The sequence below is a fragment of the Leucoraja erinacea genome, chromosome 4 (genome assembly GCF_028641065.1).
Source record: "Leucoraja erinacea ecotype New England chromosome 4, Leri_hhj_1, whole genome shotgun sequence".
NCBI lineage: Eukaryota > Metazoa > Chordata > Chondrichthyes > Rajiformes > Rajidae > Leucoraja > Leucoraja erinaceus.
The window spans coordinates 37,577,585-37,599,225 of record NC_073380.1 but is presented as its reverse complement, the minus strand read 5'-3'; the positions used below and the strand labels follow the sequence as shown (position 1 = coordinate 37,599,225).

The 21,641-nt window shown below is 41.8% G+C and overlaps 1 protein-coding gene across 1 annotated transcript in view; it reads left to right on the top strand.

Annotated features, from left to right (window-relative positions):
* lyn (LYN proto-oncogene, Src family tyrosine kinase) overlaps positions 1-21,641 on the top strand; it is a 104,032-nt gene that overhangs the window by 50,703 nt on the left and 31,688 nt on the right. The window contains 2 exon segments of the mRNA XM_055634055.1: positions 905-1,057; positions 20,082-20,264. Coding sequence (XP_055490030.1) covers positions 905-1,057; positions 20,082-20,264 — 336 coding nt within the window.

Genomic DNA, 21,641 nt, shown 5'->3' with positions numbered 1-21,641 from the left:
AGCAGATAGGTGTGTCAGAGACATATACTTCAGTCCCGTTTCCAATATAACCCATAATACATTAAGGATGTAGTATACCAGGCATCTATGTGCTTTTATGATATTCATGTCCCTGCAACAGCAAAAACAAATGTCGAATGTATCATATGAATCATCTTTGCAGTTTAAATATAGTCCATGCAGATGGCTGTGTACTGTTTTCCAGTGTTATGATTCACATCTACTAAAAAGGACAAGCCTAATTACAAATTGCTCTTTCCCGAGAATTAAGTTGCCACCAACCTCAAAAGGCCGGTCACTGTGGCGCAGCGGTAGAGTTGCTGCCTTACAGCGAATGCAGCGCCGGAGACATGGGTTTGATCCCGACTGCTGTCTGTACGGAGTTTGTATGTTTTCCCTGTGACCTGCGTGGGTTTTCTCCAAGATCTTCCTCCCACACTCCAAAGATGTACAGGTTTGTAGGTTAATTGGCTTGGTAAATGTAAACATTTTCCCGAGTGAGACTAGGATAGTGTTAATGTGCGGGGATCGCTGGTTGGCACGGACCCGGTGGGCCGAAGGGCCTGTTTCCACGCTGTATCTCTAAACTAAACTAAACTAAACTCAAGTATATTTAAGAGGCTATTAGATAGACATATCAATATGGAGGGAGAAGAGATTAGTTAAACTTAGCATTGTTTGGACTTTGTGGGCTGAAGGGCCTGTTCCTGTGCTGTACTGTTCTATGTGAACCTATACCATGGGAAAATACTGTGTGTGTTGATAAACACTTTTTTTTTTAAAGAATTGAATGTTTTGCATTCATTACAAAGTTGTGGGCATCATATATTAAAACTAAGGTTGCAGTAGTTATAAAAGATGTTTCAGAATTAACTAATTGATCTTTAATTGTTTTGCTCATCAGAACAGGCCGACGGTCTGTGCCGAAAGCTTGGATCGTCCTGTCTTAGCCACAAACCACAAAAACCGTGGGATAAAGATGCTTGGGAGATTCCGCGAGAATCTGTGAAGCTGGTTAAGAAACTTGGGGCTGGACAGTTTGGAGAAGTATGGATGGGTATGTAGACTGCAATCTACTCAGTTAATACCATGAATCTCTAAAGCAAAAATCCAGCTGGAAATGCTTTGTAATGAAATAAAATACATAGTATAGACTACTATTTAACATTTTGGAGTAATGCCAGGAAATATATACATTTGAATATACTTGAATTGCATATTTGAATTGCATAGAATGGCTGATAATTTATTGTCTTTATTTATTTATTTATTTCTGTTTGTTTATTGTTTTTGCATTTAATGTGGTAGCAAAGCTGCAAACGAAAAAAAATGTAATAGTTCCGGTTCATATTCGCTACAGATGACAAGTAAAGTCTCTGGAATGTTTTTGGAAAACTTTTTCAGAATTGTTGCAGGGAGGTTAGGTGAGAAGGTGAGAAGGTTTATGCACTGTCATTGTGGAAATGTAGGGATGTGTTTGTATTGCCCTGTATTTTTGATGGTTAGATCCACTTCCTCTTCCTTCAAAATCTTTGACTTGAAAATTAAAATGTCATTTATTATCACTGTTGAGAGAAAGGACTATAGGTTGCCTATGTCTATGAAGCATGCAAAGGGTGAGGATCGCTGTCTTTTTTTTTGACCAGTAAGCTTCATTCTAAGTATAAGCTCTGGGTTTGAAACACAGGTTGTGCTGGTACAGTGGAGATAGTGTAGATTTTGTCATGGATGGTTGCTTTCAATGAGAATTGATTTGAGAAGTGATTTTCGCGATCTTTCTTGCCATTGGGAAAGGTGTGGCAGAAACAGGTAGGCAGAAGTCTTTTTTCTACTGAATGGTTCAGAGAAGGATTGCTCTTTCACCCATTTGGTGAAGGACTCGTTGATGACTTGGAGCTTGGTCCCTGAAAGCTTTTCACTGTACCTCGGTGCACGTGACAATAAATTAAACTGTGCGTGCGTGCGTGCGTTCTTGCATGTATGTGTGTGCCCGCCCAAGAAAGACTGTGTCATAATTCAGTGACAGAGTTACAGACCCACCATTTGGTTCTTGGGTCTCATTTTGGTAGTTTCAACTAATCTTTCAGCTGACAATGAGAAAGACTGAAAACTTTACCTATTGACCACTTTGAGTTTATGCCTGCAATATCTTGTGACTGTATGGCACCCCATGTGGGGGTGCAGGGTGGTCAGAGAGGGTATAGACAATCTTCGAAGTCCATAGCTACCGTATTCCTTATTGAAATAATAAAGTTTGTTATAAGAACTAAGCAGCTTGTATTGCAACCTCAAGGTATATATAGAATTACATTAACTATCCCATTTGGTGTGAAAAATTGTCCCATTAAATGAAATATTAAATGAGTGCCAGTTTTTTTGTAAATATGCTCCAATATGATTTTTTCACTATTTATATTGTTCACTTTCTTGGTCATAATAAGCTGTGTAATGTGCAGTTGAGCTGCATGCCAGTTGTTGAATTTACATTGAACAGCAGTAAAACCACCAATGCTACAGTGATAACTATAAGATTACTAAAATCCTGCCATGTAACAAGGCACGGAATAATTAAGTTAAGGTTTGAAATGGTATTTATATTAAAATCGTAAAAACATTGATATCTACCATTTTATATTCATTTCCATTTAAGAAAAACTCTGCAGGCTGAAAAAATGAAAAACCATAATAATGTGTGAAGAAATAGCATGGATCCGGGTGATCCATTACAATGGACAGGGCCGGATTTACGTATAAGCTTCACAAGCTTAAGCTTAGGGCCTCGAAATCTAGGGGGGCCTCGGCAGGGCTGGATTTACCTATATGCTTTAAGCTGATAACTCGACACTAGCACTGGCAATAAATAAAAAGCACAGCTTTGCAGCTCTTATCTCATTGGCCACGCTCGGCTGCACATCGGTGTCAATCTGGTGGACTCTTCCATCTTCCTCTCATCGTGGTGGTGGGGGATTGGGAGGGGCCTCACAAGTGGAATAGCCTAGGGCCTATCTTCATCTAAATCCGGCCCTGACAATGGAATGTCGTTGAATGTGGAGGTTTTATTCTCCAATGATTTGCCTTAATATTTCAACATTTGGTGATTAAATTAAGCTTTTTTTTGGCTGTTTCTTCATTGATTTCATATCAAATTAAAATTGTATCAGTTTGAGTGAACTGTTTATTTCACAACAAGCTATGACTGATAAAGAAACTGATATTCCACTAATTTTAGAAATTAAGTATGCAATGTAGTCGAGAGAACAGTCGAGAGAACAGGATGTGTCCTTTAACTAATGTAGGGAAATTGATGTGTATGTTGGGTGAAGCACTTCCTTTTGGAATTGTTGTTAGAACTGGTGCAGTGCGTACAACAAAATTGTACATTTCCTTTTGCAGCCTCATTTGACTAATCCTTTGCGTTAAAGGTTTTCTTCCCCTGCACGCAAAGAAAAATGGCCTACTGATCCTTTGACTGTCAAGTAAAGAACATTTTCAACACAAACAATTCCTAATTTGCACCACATAGCAGATTTCCTTTGGCATTAAGAAAATATGCATTCATGATTTACAAATGGCTTGGGACCTAATTTTTTTAAACTCTTTTCCCAGGAAGGGAGTGGCTAATTATGCAATAAAACAATTTGAGGCAAGTAGTGATAAAGAAGATTTTTTTAAATTATACTTGCAATGAAACTACAACATATGGGTGATGCATTGGTAGAGTTGCCGTCTTATTATGCTAGAGACCCCAGTTCGATCCTGACCTTAGGTGCCGTCTGTACAGAATTTGTGCATTCTCCCTTTGACCGCATGGGTTTTTCCCGGGTGTTCCTATTTCCTCCCACATTCCAAAGATGTACAGGTTTATCGGTTTATTGGCTTCAGTAAAATTGTACATTGGCCTCAGTATGTAGGATACTGCTCACGTGATCGCTGGTCTTGGTGAGACCATACCTGGAGTATTGCGTACAGTTTTGGTCTCCTAATCTGAGGAAATACATTCTTGCCATAGAGGGAGTACAGAGAAGGTTCACCAGACTGATGTGGAATCAGTGTGCTGAAGGGCCTGTTTGCATGCCGTATCTCTAAAGTCTAAAGTGAATCTGCATGATGGATCATGCAGAACAACTCTTGAAGCTCAACATTATCTGTGACAAAACAGTGATTGACTGTCACTACTAACCTAAATATTAATTGTCACCACTAGCAACATACTGTGGCTGTAGTGTGTACCATCTACAAAATGTACTGTCAAGGCTATTCTACAGCAACTCTCAACCCATGACATCTATCACCAAGAAGCATCAGGGCTGACCCTGCATCATAAGGCTTCACTCCAAACTGCAGGGTATCCTGAAAATTAGACGCAGTGCGGATGACGGAAGGGTAATAAGTCAATTCTCCCTCCTCTGCAATGATTCAAGGTGACAGCTCACGATCGCCTACTCGAGAGTAATTAAGCATCGGCAATAAGTGCTGACCTTGTCAGCAACCCCCAGATCCTGTAAAATAAATAAACAATAATACATTAAACATCCAGATATGCTCAGTCACACGTCTGAAGCAGATAAAGTTGTTTTTATTCCAATCAATTTTATTCCAATGCTTTTTTTAATCACTTTCACAAGGAACATAGCATTTTAATCAGGATTTCACTCAAGCAATCGCAGTTTATTTTGATTGTGAACATTTGTTTGTGTGAGAATGATGAGCAGCAGCTGAGATCCATTCTATTAATGGCCAGTTTAGTACTGTGGACAGTGAGACATGGCCTATCCAGAGTTTCCTTTTTGTTCAGCAATTGCTGAAGAGGAATGAAAAAAAATTCAGCTGAATGAGTTATCACTCCCTTCAAAAGAGTGCGCAAAATTCATCATTCTTTACTGCGATAAAACAATTTTGATTTTTGTTTGAATTTTTACGTAAATGTTACTTCCACCTTCAAATCCTTTGTAAAGAAGTCCCTATCTTTGAGAAGAGCACGTATCTGAATGAATACAAGCACCCCCTTGTACTAATGTAACTTGCTGAATTGCTGCCTCTGTTGCTTGGACAACATGTATCTGGCTGATGTGCATTTCATTGTGTTGAATGAATTACTGATAAATGCCAGTGGTTCCAGTTAATCATTTAAATGGAAGCAAGTTTTAGACATTCATGCATTGTACTAACCAAGCTTGGCAATAGTTGGCCTGTGTCTGTCAAGGTGCTCTGCTATTAAAGCAGGGCTCAGTTCTCTCAGATTTCTCACCACTTTGGGGAACGTGCTATTACATCCTGTGGTAGGCTAGACCTGTAAGCAGGATCATTGAGATTTCATGGCAAACATGGGACTGTTGGTTTAGTTTAGTTTATTATTGTCACGTGTGCCAAGATACAGTGAAAAGCCATTGTTTGCATGCTAACCAGTCAAATAAAAGTATCAAGCCATCCACAGTGCACAGATAGTGCAAAGATATAACATTCAAATCCGATAAAGTCCGATTAAATAAAGTTCAAAGGTCTCCAATGAGGTAGATGGGAAGGTACACAAAAAAGCTGGAGAAACTCAGCGGGTGCAGCAGCATCTATGGAGCGAAGGAAATAGGCACCGTTTCGGGCCGAAACCCTTCTTCAGACTGATCGGGGCGGGGGTGGGCGGGGACAAGAAAGGAAAAAAGGAGGAGCCCGAAGGCTGGGGGGATGGGAGGAGACAGCAGGGGGACTGAGGAAGGGGAGGAGACAGCAAGGACTAACAAAATTGGGAGAATTCGATGTTCATGCCCCCAGGATGCAGACTCCCCAAACGGAATATGAGGTGCTGTTCCTCCAATTTCCGGTGCTGCACGCTGTGGCCATGGAGGAGACCCAGGTCAGAGAGGTCGGAGACGGAGTGGGAGGGGAAGTTGAAGTGCTGAGCCACCGGGAGGTCAGCTTGGTTATTGCAGACCGAGCAGAGGTGTTCGACGAAACGATCGCCCAACCTCCGCTTGGTCTCACCGATATAGATCTGTTGACATATAGAGCAGCGGATGCAATAGATGAGGTTGGAGGAGATGCAGGTAAACCTCTGTTGCACCTGGAACGATTGCTTGGGTCCTTGAACGGAGTCGAGGGGGGAGGTAAAGGGACAAGTGTTGCATCTCTTGCGGTTGCAAGGGAAAGTGCCCGGGGAGGGGGTGGTACGAGAGGGAAGGGAAGAATTGACAAGGGAGTTATGGAGGGAGCGGTCTTTGCAGAAGGAGATGGGAAGATGTGGCGAGTGGTGGGGTCACGTTGGAGGTGGTGAAACTGACGGAGGATTACTTTTTGTATGTGACGGCTGGTGGAGTGAAAGGTGAGGACTAGGGGGACTTGGCCCTTGTTGCGAGTGGGGGGATGGGGAGAGAGAGCAGTGTTGCGGGGTATGGAAGAGACCCTGGTGCGAGCCTCATTTATGGTGGAGGAGGGGAACCCCCGTTCCCTGGATAATGAGGACATTTCAGATGTCCTGGTGTGGAACGCCTCATCCGTGGAGCAGATGCGGCGTAGACGGAGGAATTCGGAGTAGGGGATGGAGTCCTCACAGGAAGCAGGGTGGGAAGAAGTGTAGTCCAGATAGCCATGGGAGTCAGTGGGTTTATAGTGTATGTCGGTTAGAAGTCTATCACCTGCAATGGAGATAGTGATGTCAAGGAATGGTAGGGAAGTGTCGGAAATGGTCCAGGTGTATTTGAGTGCCGGATGGAAGTTAGTGTTAAAGTGTTAACTCCTGCAGGTGTGCAGGAGCAGGAGGTGGCACCAAAGCAGTCATCGATGTAGCGGAGGTAGAGGTCGGGGATGGGGCCCTGGTATGTATTGAACAAGGATTGCTCGACGTAACCGACAAATAGGCAGGCATAGCTGGGGCCCATGCGTGTGCCCATAGCTACGCCTTGTATTTGGAGGAAATGGGAGGAGTCGAACGTGAAGTTATTGAGGGAGTAGATGTTATTTCAGGATCACAATCTAGCTGATGAGAGGACTGCTCAGTTGCCTTATTACAATTGGGAAGATTCTGTTCTTGAATCCAGAGGTATGTGTTTTCAAACTTCTGTAACTCCTGCCTAATTGAAGAGAGGAGAAGAAAGAATAACAGGGATGAGACTGGTCCTTGTTTATGTTGGTGGTCTTGCTGAGGCTGCACTGTGTAGATGGAGTCAATCGAAGTGAGGCTGGTAAACTTGATTGTCTGGGCTACGTCTACAACTGCAGTCTCTCGCGGGCCTGGATGGAACTGTTCCCAAACCAGGCTGTAATGCATCTCAATATGATACTTTCTGCGGCGCATCTATAGTGAGAGTTGGAGTTTTTGGAAAATGCAAAGTGTATTTTTTGTGTATTTAATTTTGTTTTATCCTAAATTACCTTAATTTTAGTAATCTAGCAAGTACCTAATTCATTTACAAGAATTGTTAAATTAATATTTTAAATGTTCAGAAACATTTTAAGATCTATTATATCTGTGACCACTTGCAAAGTTGGGAGATGGGCTTTATCTTCTCGGAAGAATTAATCAATCACATGTTGGTATATTTTTCACTCTAGAATGGCCAATAAATTGGCACTACTATCTGCAGATGCAAAGTTCTGACAGTGCAGGAACAACGTCAGCTCAGCCTATCTCAATGAGTCAGCGAGGTCGTCCTTCCTCTCCAGATCAAATCTGTTCAGAACTGGGTCGGTTGTGGGTGTCATTATGTACACTGGTTCCTGTTGGGGTGGCACAGTGGTAGAGTAACTGCCTTACAGCCCCAGAGACCCACATTTAATCCTGTCTATGCGGAGTTTGCACATTCTCCCTGCGACCACATGGGTTTTCCCTGGATGCTCCGGTTTCCTCCTGTATTACAAAGACGTGCAGGTTAGTAGGTTAATTGGCTTCTGTAAATTGTAACTTGTCTCTAGTGTGCAGGATAGTGCTAGTGTACAAGGTGATGTACACTGCGGAGGGCCTGTTTCCATGCTGTATCTCTAAACAAAACAAAACTAAACTAAAACTAAACTGTTAGAATGGAATGGCTCGTTGTATTTGGACTTTGTTTGTGTGATGATTGGTGGACTGTGTGGGGTGGGAGGACCCATTGCTCCTCCCGTGCAGCAGGTGGCACTGCACAGGACAAGGGAGATGTTTTGTATATGGTTTATCCTGTCTGAAGACAGTGTGTGGTTACAGCCATTTTGAGTTGTCTTGCTGCCAGTATTGAGTAAAGCATTAATGACTTCTGTTGTAAATTGAAGTTTTGTGCAGACCTAGAAAACAAACACGAAAGTGGTGTCAGAAGTGGGATACTTCAGTTGCGTCCAAAGACCCAGAACATAACCTATTTTCTGTAGTGTACTCAAACTAACATGTCTCTGCAATTCGATCGTTTTGATCCCGAGCGAGAAAAGTGGTCTCGTAATTAATGCGCGCTGAGTTTTACTTTGAAATGTATGTTTGTTTGGAGATTGGATGTTGGAAATGGATGTTGTTTGTAGATTTTAGTTCTGCATTCAATACCATCATCCCCAGTAGAATGGTGGACAAACTGTCTGACCTGGGTGTTAATGCCAACACATGCAGATGGATCAAGGACTTCTTAACAGATCGTCCACAGACTGTCAGGATGGGGTCCAATCACTCCCCAGTCCTGACGCTCAGCACAGGAGCGCCACAAGGTTGTGTGCTGAGTCCTATCTTATACACAATATACACTTGTGACCGCACACCAACACACAGTACAAACCGGATCATCAAGTTTGCAGATGACACAACTGTGGTGAGGCTGATAAATAACAACGACGAGTCTGCCTACAGAGATGAAGTCCAAAAACTGACTGTCGGGTGCACTAAAAATAACCTGGTACTCAACCCAACAAAAACAAAAGAACTGATTATTGACTTCAGGAGGAGGAGAGAGGAACCTGCTCCTCTCTACATCAAAGGAGACATGGTGGAGAGAGTCACTGACTTTAAGTTCCTGGAAATATACATCTCCCAGGACCGCAAATGGACAAGTCACAGCAGCGGCTGTATTTCCTGAGGTCTCTGCGGAGAGCAAATGTTTCACAGCCGCTGCTGCTGTCCTTCTACCGGTGTGCCGTGGAAAGCATCCTCTCCTATGGCATCCTGGTGTGGTTTGCTCGCTGCACTGTGGCTAAGAGGACGACACTGCAGAGAGTTATTCAAACTGCACAGAGCATCACAAATGCTCAACTGCCTCCCTGGATAACATATACAGGGCCCGATGTTTGCGCCGGGCCACAAACATCAAGCAGGACACATCCCACCCTGCCAACCACCTTTTCACTCTGCTACCCTCTGGGAGGCGATACAGGTCTCTGAAGACTAAAAAATAGTTTCTACCCATGTGCGATAAAAGAACTTAACTCAAACAGAGAACACTGGGGGAAGCACAATATAATTCGGGGTGCAAGATAATGCGCAATATTCTTTTAAAATATTTTTAATACCTATTTATTATTTTCTTTACTGATCTGGTGTATATGTGAGTCAATGGCTGTTGTGTTTTGTTCTTTTAAAATCTTTTATCATGTGTCTTTTATGTACACACCGAAGGAGATGCAATGGAATTTCATTGTACAGTTGTTGTGCAATGACAATAAACGTATTTCATTTCATTTCATTCATTTTTCGATGCTGAGCCTCGTGGTAGCATATTTTTATATGTCTCAGGACTTCAAGGGGCTGAACCACACAGGGGTGGGCTCTTAATAACCCAATTACAGATATCGATTAACCCCATGTTTAACAGGCATTTCCCAATAATACAACAGCTCATACACTGTATAAGAAAGAAAGCTCTTGAAGGAAGCTAACAAGAACAAACATTGAAACATGTGCCCCAAGATTCAAACAAATTCTCCAAGGCTCAACAGTTCGACCAATCATCAATTAACAGGATGACCATCTTGCAACATTATGTATACTATTTAGAATGCTTTTTCAACTACCCTATAGAGATTATGCATTTAAAGTTAGTTTGCAAAACCACTATACATGTTATCAATTTAAGAGAAAAATGGAGAACACCTGGACTCCTTACCATCCTGCATATCAGTCTGAGCCTAGACTGGCTGGCGCCAATCAAAGTCTGCAAAGATCAGCTGACAAGGGTTAAGCAATTCTGACAAGTGCAGGGATCCTCCATTTTATGGTGTCTTTAATTTAGCCAATATTAACATTCCCCCGTTTTATCATTCATGATAACCCTCATTATAAATGGTCACTAAATAATCAGATATACATAAGTGTCCTTTACAATTCCCATCTATCAGCAACACAAGATGATGATGTTTCTTCGCAGAATCTTGTCAAGCGTCCCGAGTTTTCATGGGCATAACTCCACAAGTTCTGTCTGAGGAGTCTTCACCCCCCGAGTTTTCGTGGGCACGAATTCCCTCCATCCATGTTACTGCCCAGTCTTCCATCACCTTCCACAGTTGAACCTAAACCCTAGAAAATCCTAAGAAGCTTGGGACAAAGCAAGTTACCATCATTCACTCATGCTTTCCCACACATTCACTATAGTTCTATTTCACTCAAACCTACTCCTATTCTATTATCTATTGGACCTATTATATTGTGCTCTATTACTATATCCCTATTCCTATTCCGTTCCCTAATATACTCTTTATTATTCTAGGATCGACACTAATTAGCCTTCTTCATACTTGCACACTGTTAAAATATGTATATCCGATGACAGGTAATCATATAAATTTCAGCTGGGTTCAGTCCAGATTTCCCTACAGGCGTGACTAATTTAAAGCAAACCATGATAAATGTTCCAATTTAACCAAATTCAGTTTCAGCCTTCAATTTACTATTTCAAATTTCAATGCCTATTTCATCTTTCTCATTCCACAGCATTGTAGATGATAATACAATTCCATTCCAATTCCTGTGGAATTCCCAACTGTTCAAATTTAAACAATCAATTTCCTTTGCTATTAATTTTATCCTAAGTTCAATCAAAAATGCCAAATCCAGGGACAATTTCTTTCCACCTTGATAATAGAAGCCACTTTACCATCAAGGGTTAAACAATTCAAATCCATCGGGCAAATATGCATCGGCTCTGCTATTCTCCAATACAATTCAAGTTTCCCCCTACAGTTAACCAAGTCTTTCCTCCAGTATCTCTTCTTATTTATGTATGCACTCCTCACTATGGTAACTCGTTACTATGTTGATTCTCTACTTTGTTGGCTCTTTACTATATTATTTTGTTACTATGTTGGCTTCGTTCTCTCTCTAGGGGTTCTCGCTTTTACTAGTTTTTTTTCCTATTAGGTAATTTCCTAGATGGTTAGCATTGATCTTCCGATGGGAACTCATTATCTAAATTTTCAATCTACCTCATCATTTTATGTAACATGTGTTCCCATTGTACTTCTTGTGTTCCCATTGTACTTCCTTAGCTACTAAATCGGCATTACGATTTCCAATGTCCACTGGGTTCTGTCCTTTAGAATGGGTGCTATTATATTACATTATATTACAGAGATTTGTCTGGGTAGCATTAAGGCCTTCAATAAATTTGTCACCAATTGTTTGTGTGATATTTGGGTTCCTGCAGAAGTTAGAAATCTCCTATTTTTCCATAATTGTCCGAAATCATGCACCACGTCAAATGCATATTGAGAATCAGTGTAAATATTTACTTTTAGATCTCAATAATACAAGCCCTAATTAAAGCAAATAATTTAGCTTGTTGTGCTGAATAGGGTGATTCAAAAGCAGCTGCTTCTACAATTTCAGTCTTTGATCAATAATTGCATACCCAGACAACCTCTCACCCCACGGTCCAATGGATGCACTACTATCCACATATAATGTGATGTCAGGGTCTTCCATGGGTACATCCCCCAAGTACTCTCTCACTGATGTTTCCTCCTCTATAACAAATAGACAGTCGTGTCCTACTTCCGCCCGCTCTTCTGGGGGTGAAATAAGAAAGGAGGCTGGGTTAATTAATGTAGTGTTTAAACTGCAATTTCGGATTGTTTAGCAGGTAGATCTCATACTATTTTGGCGGGCCATTGTCAAATGCTGGGTTTGAAGCTGCCCCAACAATGCCGATACCGAATGTGAACTGTACACTACAATTTCCAGCTGGAGTGTCAAATTAGCAGCCGATTATAAACTATTGTACATTGCAGTTAAGATTTGAGTGCAAAGAAGATGTCCCCTAGCTACTGGATCTAATTTGGAGGAGTGATATGCAACTGGTCTATGTCTATCCCCATGCTTTTGCGTTAATACCGAAGTGGCAGAATCAGATAGAATTGTACAATACAGCTGGGAAGGACGATCGTATAATAGCCTTCCCAATGCCTGGGCTCGCATCAATGATCTTTTCAAATTCTCAAATGCTTCCTGTGCCTCTTTTGTTAGTTTAAATTCACCCTCCTTGTTGACATAGGGTGTTAGCTCCTTTGTTTCTAGAGCTATATTAGAAATCCAGGGTCTGCAATAATTGAACATGCCAAATCATTGCCTCATTTGTTTGGCTACTTTCGGGACTGGAAATTCACAAATAGTTTCGAGTCTGCTCTTCTCAAGAATTCTTTCGGTGGCCGAAATTATAATCCTAGAAATTTTACTTTCTACTGAGCTACCAGTACTTTTGATGGGGAAACCACATATCCTAGATCGGCTAGATGATTTAGTAACTGTGCAGTGTCTTCTCGATTACTGGATTCATCTTTACTAGCCACCAATAGGTCATCAACATACTGCACTAATGTTGAATTCATTTTAAACTTTAAAGTACTTAGCTGATCCTGCAGACACCTGGAAAATAAAGTAGGCGAGTTGACTAATCCTTGAGGTAACCTGGTCCAGGTATATTCTTGTCCCTTATAGGTGAAGGCAAACAAATATTGGCTGTCTTCATGAAGAGGGAGAGAAAATAATGCATGTTTGTAAGTCGAGTATTGAAAAGACTTTGGCTTCAGCCAGTATTTGGGATAGGATATGGACAGGATTTGGCACTAGAGCATGAAGTGGTTCTACAACAGAATTTATTTCCCTTAAGTCTTGTTTGAGTCTATATTGACCCTCTTTTCCCGGTTTCGGAACGCCAAGAATAGGGGTGTTACAGATAGATTGGCACTTCACCAATATTCATTGTTTGTTCAAACCCCAAATTAATTTATCTATGCTGCTGATGGCCTGTAGATTAAATGGATATTGTTGGATTGAAGGAAGTGTTACCCCAATCTGGAGAGCAACATTAACATTGCTGTCTTCTGCCCATTCTTAAGTGGTCTGTGCATTATTTTACCTCACTCTCCAGATGATGACGTAAGTGGGTAACAACTTTCCTTGGGGCCTGTTAAAATTCAACAACAAATTAATTAGACAAATTTTGCTTTTGATAATTATTCGGGTTTGCCACGATAATTGCCTTTCTTACTATTGTTCCTCGGTCTTTAGCTCTAGTCGGGAAATTGACCTTTCAAGTGATGTGAGGAACAGCCTCGTCAGTTCTTTGCCATAACTGTGTTGGTATTTTAGCATATTCGGCAGCTCCCTCTTTTCCTTCCACTAGTGCCAATATTTCTATTTCCCATTCCTGTCCTTCATATGATTTAAAAAAGGTTTCCAGCTTACTGTCCTTCCCACTCCTATCGTAAGCCAGTGTCCATATATAATTCAGAGAATGGCTCTAAAAACTCATCCGCTTCTTCTACCCTTACATCTAATATTCTGGCCAAATCGATTGGTTTCTGAAGGGTGTTGGCAAGAACTGCTAAAACAGCTACCTCCCTTGCTCCATTGTCCGCTATTATATTTGCAAGAGCTTCATGTGACGGATGTCGTAAATTCGTTAGGAATCTGGTGTGCTCACTTGGGGTAATTATTTGCTGGATCACAGCCCATAAATCTCGGGAATCAGCGTGATAGACGTGCATTTTGGTTCTTAAGTGATCCACATAAGAAGCGGGTGATTTTCTACAATCGGGTATTTGACACAAAATAGCCATCATCTCGTTTGGCTGCCATGGGGAATTAGACTCTAATTGTACAGGGATTATTTGCACTTACTGCATTGGCTGGATTGAAACAAGGGTTAGGTATTTCCCTTACAGGGAACTGTCTAAGGGTTGTTTGTTTAACTTCAGGATCTACCTCAGCCTCTTCAATTATAGTCTCACACCGAGCTGTCTCTTCCCCTTCACAGGGGGTTCACAGTACTTTCTAAAGGATTTTTTTCCTTCTTTAACTGCTCGTTCAATTTGTCTAGGGGGATGCTCTTCTTTTTCCATATTTAGTCTTTTTCCTAGTTTGGCTTCTGGTACGGTGAACTCTTGGACTGTCTGGAATGGACAGAGCGGTCGGAGTCAAGGAAGTTTGTGTTTTGGGATTTAATTGTCTATTCTTATTACGAACTTTGCGATGTACATTTGACGTTTTGGGATCATAAGGTGAATAAGGTGGTGGACCTGAATTTCTAGTTCTAACACTCTCCCAGTCTTCTAAATAATATTCATCATCCCCCTCGTAACCAGTGATCAATCATCGGGTCCTCGCACTTAAGGCTTATGGATGATAATCTTGCTGTGAAAATTTTCCTTGTCCTTTTGTCTTTAACACTCTCAGGCTCTTCGCTTAGGCTACCCGGAGGTTTAAAAGCTTCGGTATCCTCTAACACTATCCCCCGTTTTAGAGTTGCATCCTTCCATCTTGCCATATGTCTGGATTTAGTGTTATGTAATGAACCGGATTTGATAAAGGACCTCGAGGTTAATGAGCCATTAGGAGGCAGTGATCATAACATGGTCAGGTTTAATCTACTATTGGAGAGGGTGAAGGGTAGATCGGAGGCGTCAGTGTTACAGTTGAATAAAGGGGACTAGGGGACCATGAGGGAGGAACTGGCCAAAGTTGTCTGGAAAGATACACTAGCAGAGATGACAGTAGAACACAAATGGCAGGTATATCTAGGAATAATACAGAAGGTGCAGTGTCAGTTCATTCCTAGCAGGAAGAAAGATTCCAAGGGGAGAAAGGGGCGACCATGGCTGACAAGGGACGTCAGAGATAGTATAAAAATTAAAGTGCAGAAGTACAACGTAGCAAAGATGATTGGGAAGCAAGAGGATTGGGTAATGTTTAAAGAACAACAGAAGATAACCAAAAAGACAATAGGGGAGAATAGATGAGGTACAAAGGTAAGCAAGCCAAGAATATAAAGCAGGATAGTAAAAGCTTCTTTAGGTATGTGAAGAGGAAAAAATTAGTTAAGACCAAAGTTGGACCCATGAAGACCGAAAAAGGTGAATTTATTATGGGGAACAAGGAAATGGCAGATGAGTTGAACAGGTACTTTGAATCTGTCTTCACTAAGGAGGACACAAACAATCTTCCTGATATAGTAGTGGCCAGTGGATCTGGGGTTACGGAGGAACTGAAGGAAATCCACATTAGGCAGGAAATGGTGTGGGATATACTGATGGGACTGAAGGCTGATAAATCCCCAGGGCCTGATGGTCTGCATCCCAGGGTACTTAAGGAAGTGGCTCTAGAAATTGTGGATGCATTGGTAATAATTTTCCAATTTTCTATAGACTCAGGAGCAGTTCCTGTGGATTGGAGGGTAGCTAATGTAATCCCACTTTTTAAGAAAGGCGGGAGAGAGAAAACAGGGAATTATAGACCAGTTAGCCTGACATCGGTGGTGCGGAAGATGCTGGAATTAATTATAAAAGATGATAGCCGAACATTTGGATAACAGTAACAGGATCAGTCCGAGTCAGCATGGATTTAGGAAGGAGAAATCATGCTTGACTAATCTTCTGGAATTTTTTGAAGATGTAACTAAGAAAATGTACAAGGGAGAGCCAATGGATGGAGTGTACCTGGACTTTCAGAAAGTATTTGATAAGGTCCCACATGGGAGATCAGTGGGCAAAATTAGGGGACATGGAATAGGGGGTAGAGTGCTGACATGGATAGAGAATTGGTTGGCAGACAGAAAACAAAGAGCAGGGATTAATGGGTGCCTTTCAGAATGGCAGGCAGTGACTAGTGGGGTACCGCAAGGCTCCGTGCTGGGACCTCAACTATTTACAATATACATCAATGATTTGGATGAAGGGATTCAAAGTAACATCAACAAATTTGCAGATGACACAAAGCTGGGTGGCAGTGTGAACTGTGAGGAGGATGCTATGAGAATACAGGGTGACTTGGTTGGGGAATGGGCAGATTCATGGCAGATGAAGATTAATGCGGATAAATGTGAGATTATCCACTTTGGTAGCAAAAACAGGAAGGCAGATTACTATCGAAATGGCATCGTTGGGAAAAGGGGAATTACAACAGGATCTGGGGGACCTTGTTCATCAGTCTATGAAAGTAAGCATGTAGGTACAGCAGGCAGTGAAAAAAGCGAATGGCATGTTGGCCTTTATAACAAGAGGAATCAAATATAGGAGCAAAGAGATCCTTCTGCAGTTGTACAGAGGCCTAGTGAGACCACACCTGGAGTATTGTGTGCAGTTTTGAGGAAGGACATTCTTGCTACTGAGGGAGGGCAGTGTAGGTTTACAAGGTTAATTCCTGGGATGGCGGCACTTTCATATGCTGAGAGAATGGAGCAGCTGGGCTTGTACACTCTGGAGTTTAGAAGGATGAGACGATTATGTCATTGAAACGTATAAGATTGTTAAGGGCTTGGACACACTAGCGGCAGGAAACATGTTCCCGATGTTGGGGGAGTCCAGAACCAGGGGCCACAGTTTAAGAATAAGTAGTAAGCCATTTAGAACGGAGACGAGGAAACATTTTTCTCACAGAAAGTGGTGAGTCTGTGGAATTCTCTGCCTCAGAGGGCGATGGAGGCAGGTTCTCTGGATGCTTTCAAGAGAGAGCTAGATAGGGCTCTTAAAAATAGTGGAGTCAGGGGATATGGGGAGAAGGCAGGAACGGGGTACTGATTGGGGATGATCAGCCGTGATCATATTGAATGGCGGTGCTGGCTCGAAGGGCCGAATGGCCTACTGCACCTATTATCTATTGTCAATTGTCTATTGCCATTCTTTCCTCAGCTCTACTCACTTTCTGTTCCTCGTAATATTTTCTCCACAATTCATTTAATTCCTGTGCCTCTGTATTATCGCTGCACTGCAATATAATCTGTTCAATGTATTTTAATCCCTTTACTGTATCTATGCCCCCTCGGGCCATAGTTCATTCCCTAATTTTCTATTTAGCGATCTGGAAAGGATTCTCAATCGATCAACTTTTTGTGGAAATTCACTGCATATTTCTTGCAGGGGACTGTCATCACTCATATCTTTATTTGCGTGGTTTCCCATTCTGTTGGATAAGGAAGCATGTCTAAACTACTCGCACCTCTTCCCAATTTCCCTTTTTAATTTCAAAACTAACAAAGTCGTTTTGGACAATTTTCAAATCAAAATGCTCCAGGAAACAACCAATCGTACTCACACGCGTTCTCACAGCCCCTCCTATTCCCGATCTTAATCTGAAAGCATGCAAATGAACACGTGAGCAAAATTGAACGCAAAAATGAAATTAATCCACTTATCAGAAGTATATCAGAACACACTCCTACATCAATCAAAAACATTCACTTAATACAAATCAAATCACGCACTCTAAGAAATCCTCCTTGTGGCACGTTCGGTCAGCGAGATGACTCCTCCTCCAATGCAGCGATCAAAGGAGTAAAACCCCTGATCTAACCACCCTGATTCAGATTAATACAATCCAAACAAATACAAATATCTAACTTTCACTCTCACTTCAATTTTTTTAAATCTGTAAACACTCGCACAAGCAGCAACACAAATGTAAGTCCGCGGACTTAACACGATCTAAACCTTAACTTCTAATTACTCTAAGTTTATTTACATACAGAGAATATTTACAAAATCCAGATCCTATAACAATACGGAAAGCTAGATTTTTACAATTTACAAAACAATTTAAAGCACTAGCGCACAATTCACGAACACTCGATCTCGATGCCGAGTCACGCCGATATCACGCAGTGAACCTCTCCCTCGATACCGAGGATTTTCCCCTTCCTAGTTTACTCTTTGCTGAGGGGTACTAATTCCTTAAATTATTACTTTTCCTCCCAAACGTTAATATCCCTCTGCAAAGATTGGACCTATTGGGGGGTCTCTATCCCTCCTCTCTAAGTTCGACAGAATTAGGGGTACTTTTCGCTATTCGGATTACTTTTCATCAAGTAAGAAGGCTCCCATCTCTCAGGTACTCTTCGCTATCAGGTATTAGCCAACAATCGACCAGAGGGTTACTATTCACTGTTGATCAGCCGATATTCGGAATCGATCACGGACATGCACCAACTCCGAAGTTCTAAAAACAGGAATTCGAATTCCACCTTACTGGCAGAATTTCAATATGAAATCCAGTATTTGAAAATTTGTCTTTGCAAACATAAACTCGAACTACTAATTTTTAGTGCGTATCTTTCTACCACGCTGGCTCTCAAATCAAACTAAAATTGCTCAGTTGAATTTCTTGGACGGACTGGAGTAACTGGCCAATCTGTACTCTGTCCGTCCAAGCGTGGTACCTTCTCGAGGCTCTCTGTCTGTCACTTCAGGGAGAGACTCAGATACCTACACACAGACACACCACTCTGCTAAGTACCGAGGATCCAGTGCCTAGCCACTTCACGCTGTGAATTATTGATGCCGTTTTCGAAGTGCACCTTTTCAATTCACACTCCCGGCAACTAACCGATCGAAGGCGAGACCTGTATTTTAATACCCCACCAATTTGGATACCAAGTCTAACCCTGGGCCACCCCTCGCCCGATGAAGCGTGTTTGACTCTCGTTAAAGCAGCTGCAGTCTGCCAACTACGACCAAGTTTTGGGCCTCTAACACAGGAAAGGGCCTTTCGCCCAACCCCAGCAGGGCCTCTAACCCCAGCCTGGTTTTATGCGCCTCCAACCCAAAGGCGTGCTAACCACTCTCCCGTGCTTGCTAGACTCTTTTCTAATGATCTAGATTATACCCTTTCACAAGCCTGCAAATGATCGATCTGCTCCAACTCCGAAAGTCAATGCGACAACCGCACCGTGGGCCCGATTTCTGCACTCACGATCGAAACAGCTCAACACCCCTGATCGCAAACTTGTGTTTGGGGATCCGTTGAGATCCCGGATGAGCCGCCAATGATAATTGCTTGTTTTTAAGCTTTCCCCCAGTCTAGTTTCAGTAAAAACACTGACTCAAGCACTTGAAACAACTAAATTGTATTTTACCAAAAGCGCGTCACAGTTCAACTACTGTACCGCGGGTTCGATCCTCGCGTCTGCCTGTTCAAGCCCTCCAGGCCTCGCTCAGACAGAGACACTCCAGAAGTTCATGCAGTCCAAAGTGCTCTCCCAGAAGATCAACGCTGAGCCTCGTGGTAGTGGACTTTTATATGTCCCAGGACCTCAAGGGGCCGAACCACACGGGGGTGGTCCGTTAATAACCGAATTACAGATATCGATTAACCCCATACATAACAGGCATTTTCCTAGCCCAATAATACAACAGCTCATACATTGTATAAGAAAGAAAGCTCTCGAAGGAAGCTAACAAGAACAAACATTGAAACATGTGCCCCGAGATTCAAACAATTTCTCCAAGGCTCAACAGTTCAACCAATCATCAATAAACAGGATGATAACATTATGTATACTGTTTTACAATGCTTTTGCAGGGATCCAATAGAAATTATGCATTTTGCAAAACCACTATACATGTTATCAATTTAAGAGAAAGATGGAGAACAACTGGATTCCTTGCCATCCTGCATATCAGTCTGAGCCTAGACTGGCTGGCGCCAATCAAAGCCTGCAAAGTGCAGCTGACAAGGGTTAAGCAATTCTGACAAGTGTATTTAATTTAGCCAATATTAACACCAGCATCTATAGTTCCTTTTGTCTCTGAATGCTTTATGGGTGGTGTCAATACAGAAAAGTAAATACTACATTTAATTTGTATTTATAAAGAAGCAAAGATGTTGATCCAGTTACTGTTGCTGGATTTACGTAAGAACTTGTTCCATTTTGTTTCAGGTTATTATAACAATACTACAAAGGTAGCTGTCAAAAATTTGAAACCAGGCACTATGTCAGTGGAAGCCTTCCTCGAAGAAGCTAACCTCATGAAAAAACTCTTACATGATCGACTGGTGCGGCTCTATGCAGTGGTGACCAAAGGAGATCCGATTTACATTATCGCTGAATATATGAGCAAAGGTCAGTTGAACTCGAGAACTACACATACATAGAGCAGTCCAGCACGGGCAGGTCCTTTGGCCCACAATATCCGTGCTGAAGGTAATGCCAAGTTCAAGTAACCTCTTCTGTCTGCACATGATCCATCTCCCTCCATATCCATGTGCCCATCTTAAATGCTATTATCATATCTGCCTTCACCACCACCCATGGCAGCCTGATCCAGGCACGTTCGTTACTGTGCATAAAACAAAAACTTGGCCTGCACATCTTTAAACTATGCCATTCTCACCTTAACTTTGACCTCCTAACTTTAACTTTGCTCCTCTCATCTTAGCATAGTGGGATGATTAAGTAGGTCAAACTTTTGCGCAACTATAGTTTGTTTACACTAGAACAATCCTGCACTTGATCTTGTTGGGTTTAGAATTGGACTTTCTCCGCACAGTTTGTCTTCAACTTCTTTGAACGAATAACAAGCAACTGTGAAATTGGATTGAGCACGGCAGTGGGTCAAATTGATCTTTAGCAACGTTTCAGAAAATATCAGCCCCTAATTTATTATTAAATATGCACAATAAGATTAAATATGGTGTTTTTTCGTTGAATTCTGAAAAAACATTTTTAACATGAAAAAGATTGAAAGGAGCTCCAAGTAAATTTAAATATGTCAATGAACGCTCTTCATTTCCTTCCATGTAGATTATTAGAGGAGCTATAAAATAGGGCTTATCCTTGCTTTTCTTCCCAACCTTCTTAAGCTGGAAAATGCACTTTTGCCCAGAAGAATCTTGTTTAGCTGAAAAGTGTGGACCACTCAACCCTACGATCTGCTCTAGTGTACCAAGCGTATGAGCGATGGAAGGGGATAACAGACAGCACTCAATCCAGAGCTAAAATTCTACATTTTGTCAGCTTTATTTTGTCCACTCTATTTCTCTTCTCTTCTCCTCGACCCCACTTTATCCCAAAACCTCTGCTTCATTTCTTCCCCCTTTGACACTTTTTAAGTATGTACACACTAGGAATTAAATGTAGATTGGAAAATATGTGTGGGAAGCTCATAACTGTGTTCAACAAACAAACTCATGCTCGAAGAACTCAACGGGTCAAGCATCATCAGCGGAAACAAAAGGCATAAGCTGATGTCGAGTCCCAGAAACAGGAGTGAAAGGGCAGAGGAAAGATTGCCAGCATATAGCAATCTATTTAGTACTTGATGGATTGAGGTACGGAGGAGGTTGAGATGAATTATTTGCCACAGTCAGCTGTAGAGGCCAAGTCAATGGATTTTTTGTAAGGCAGAGATAAATAGATTCTTGATTCATACGGGTGTCAGGGGTTATGGGGAGAAGGCAGGGGAATGGGGTTAGGAGGGAGAGAGAGATCAGCCATTGT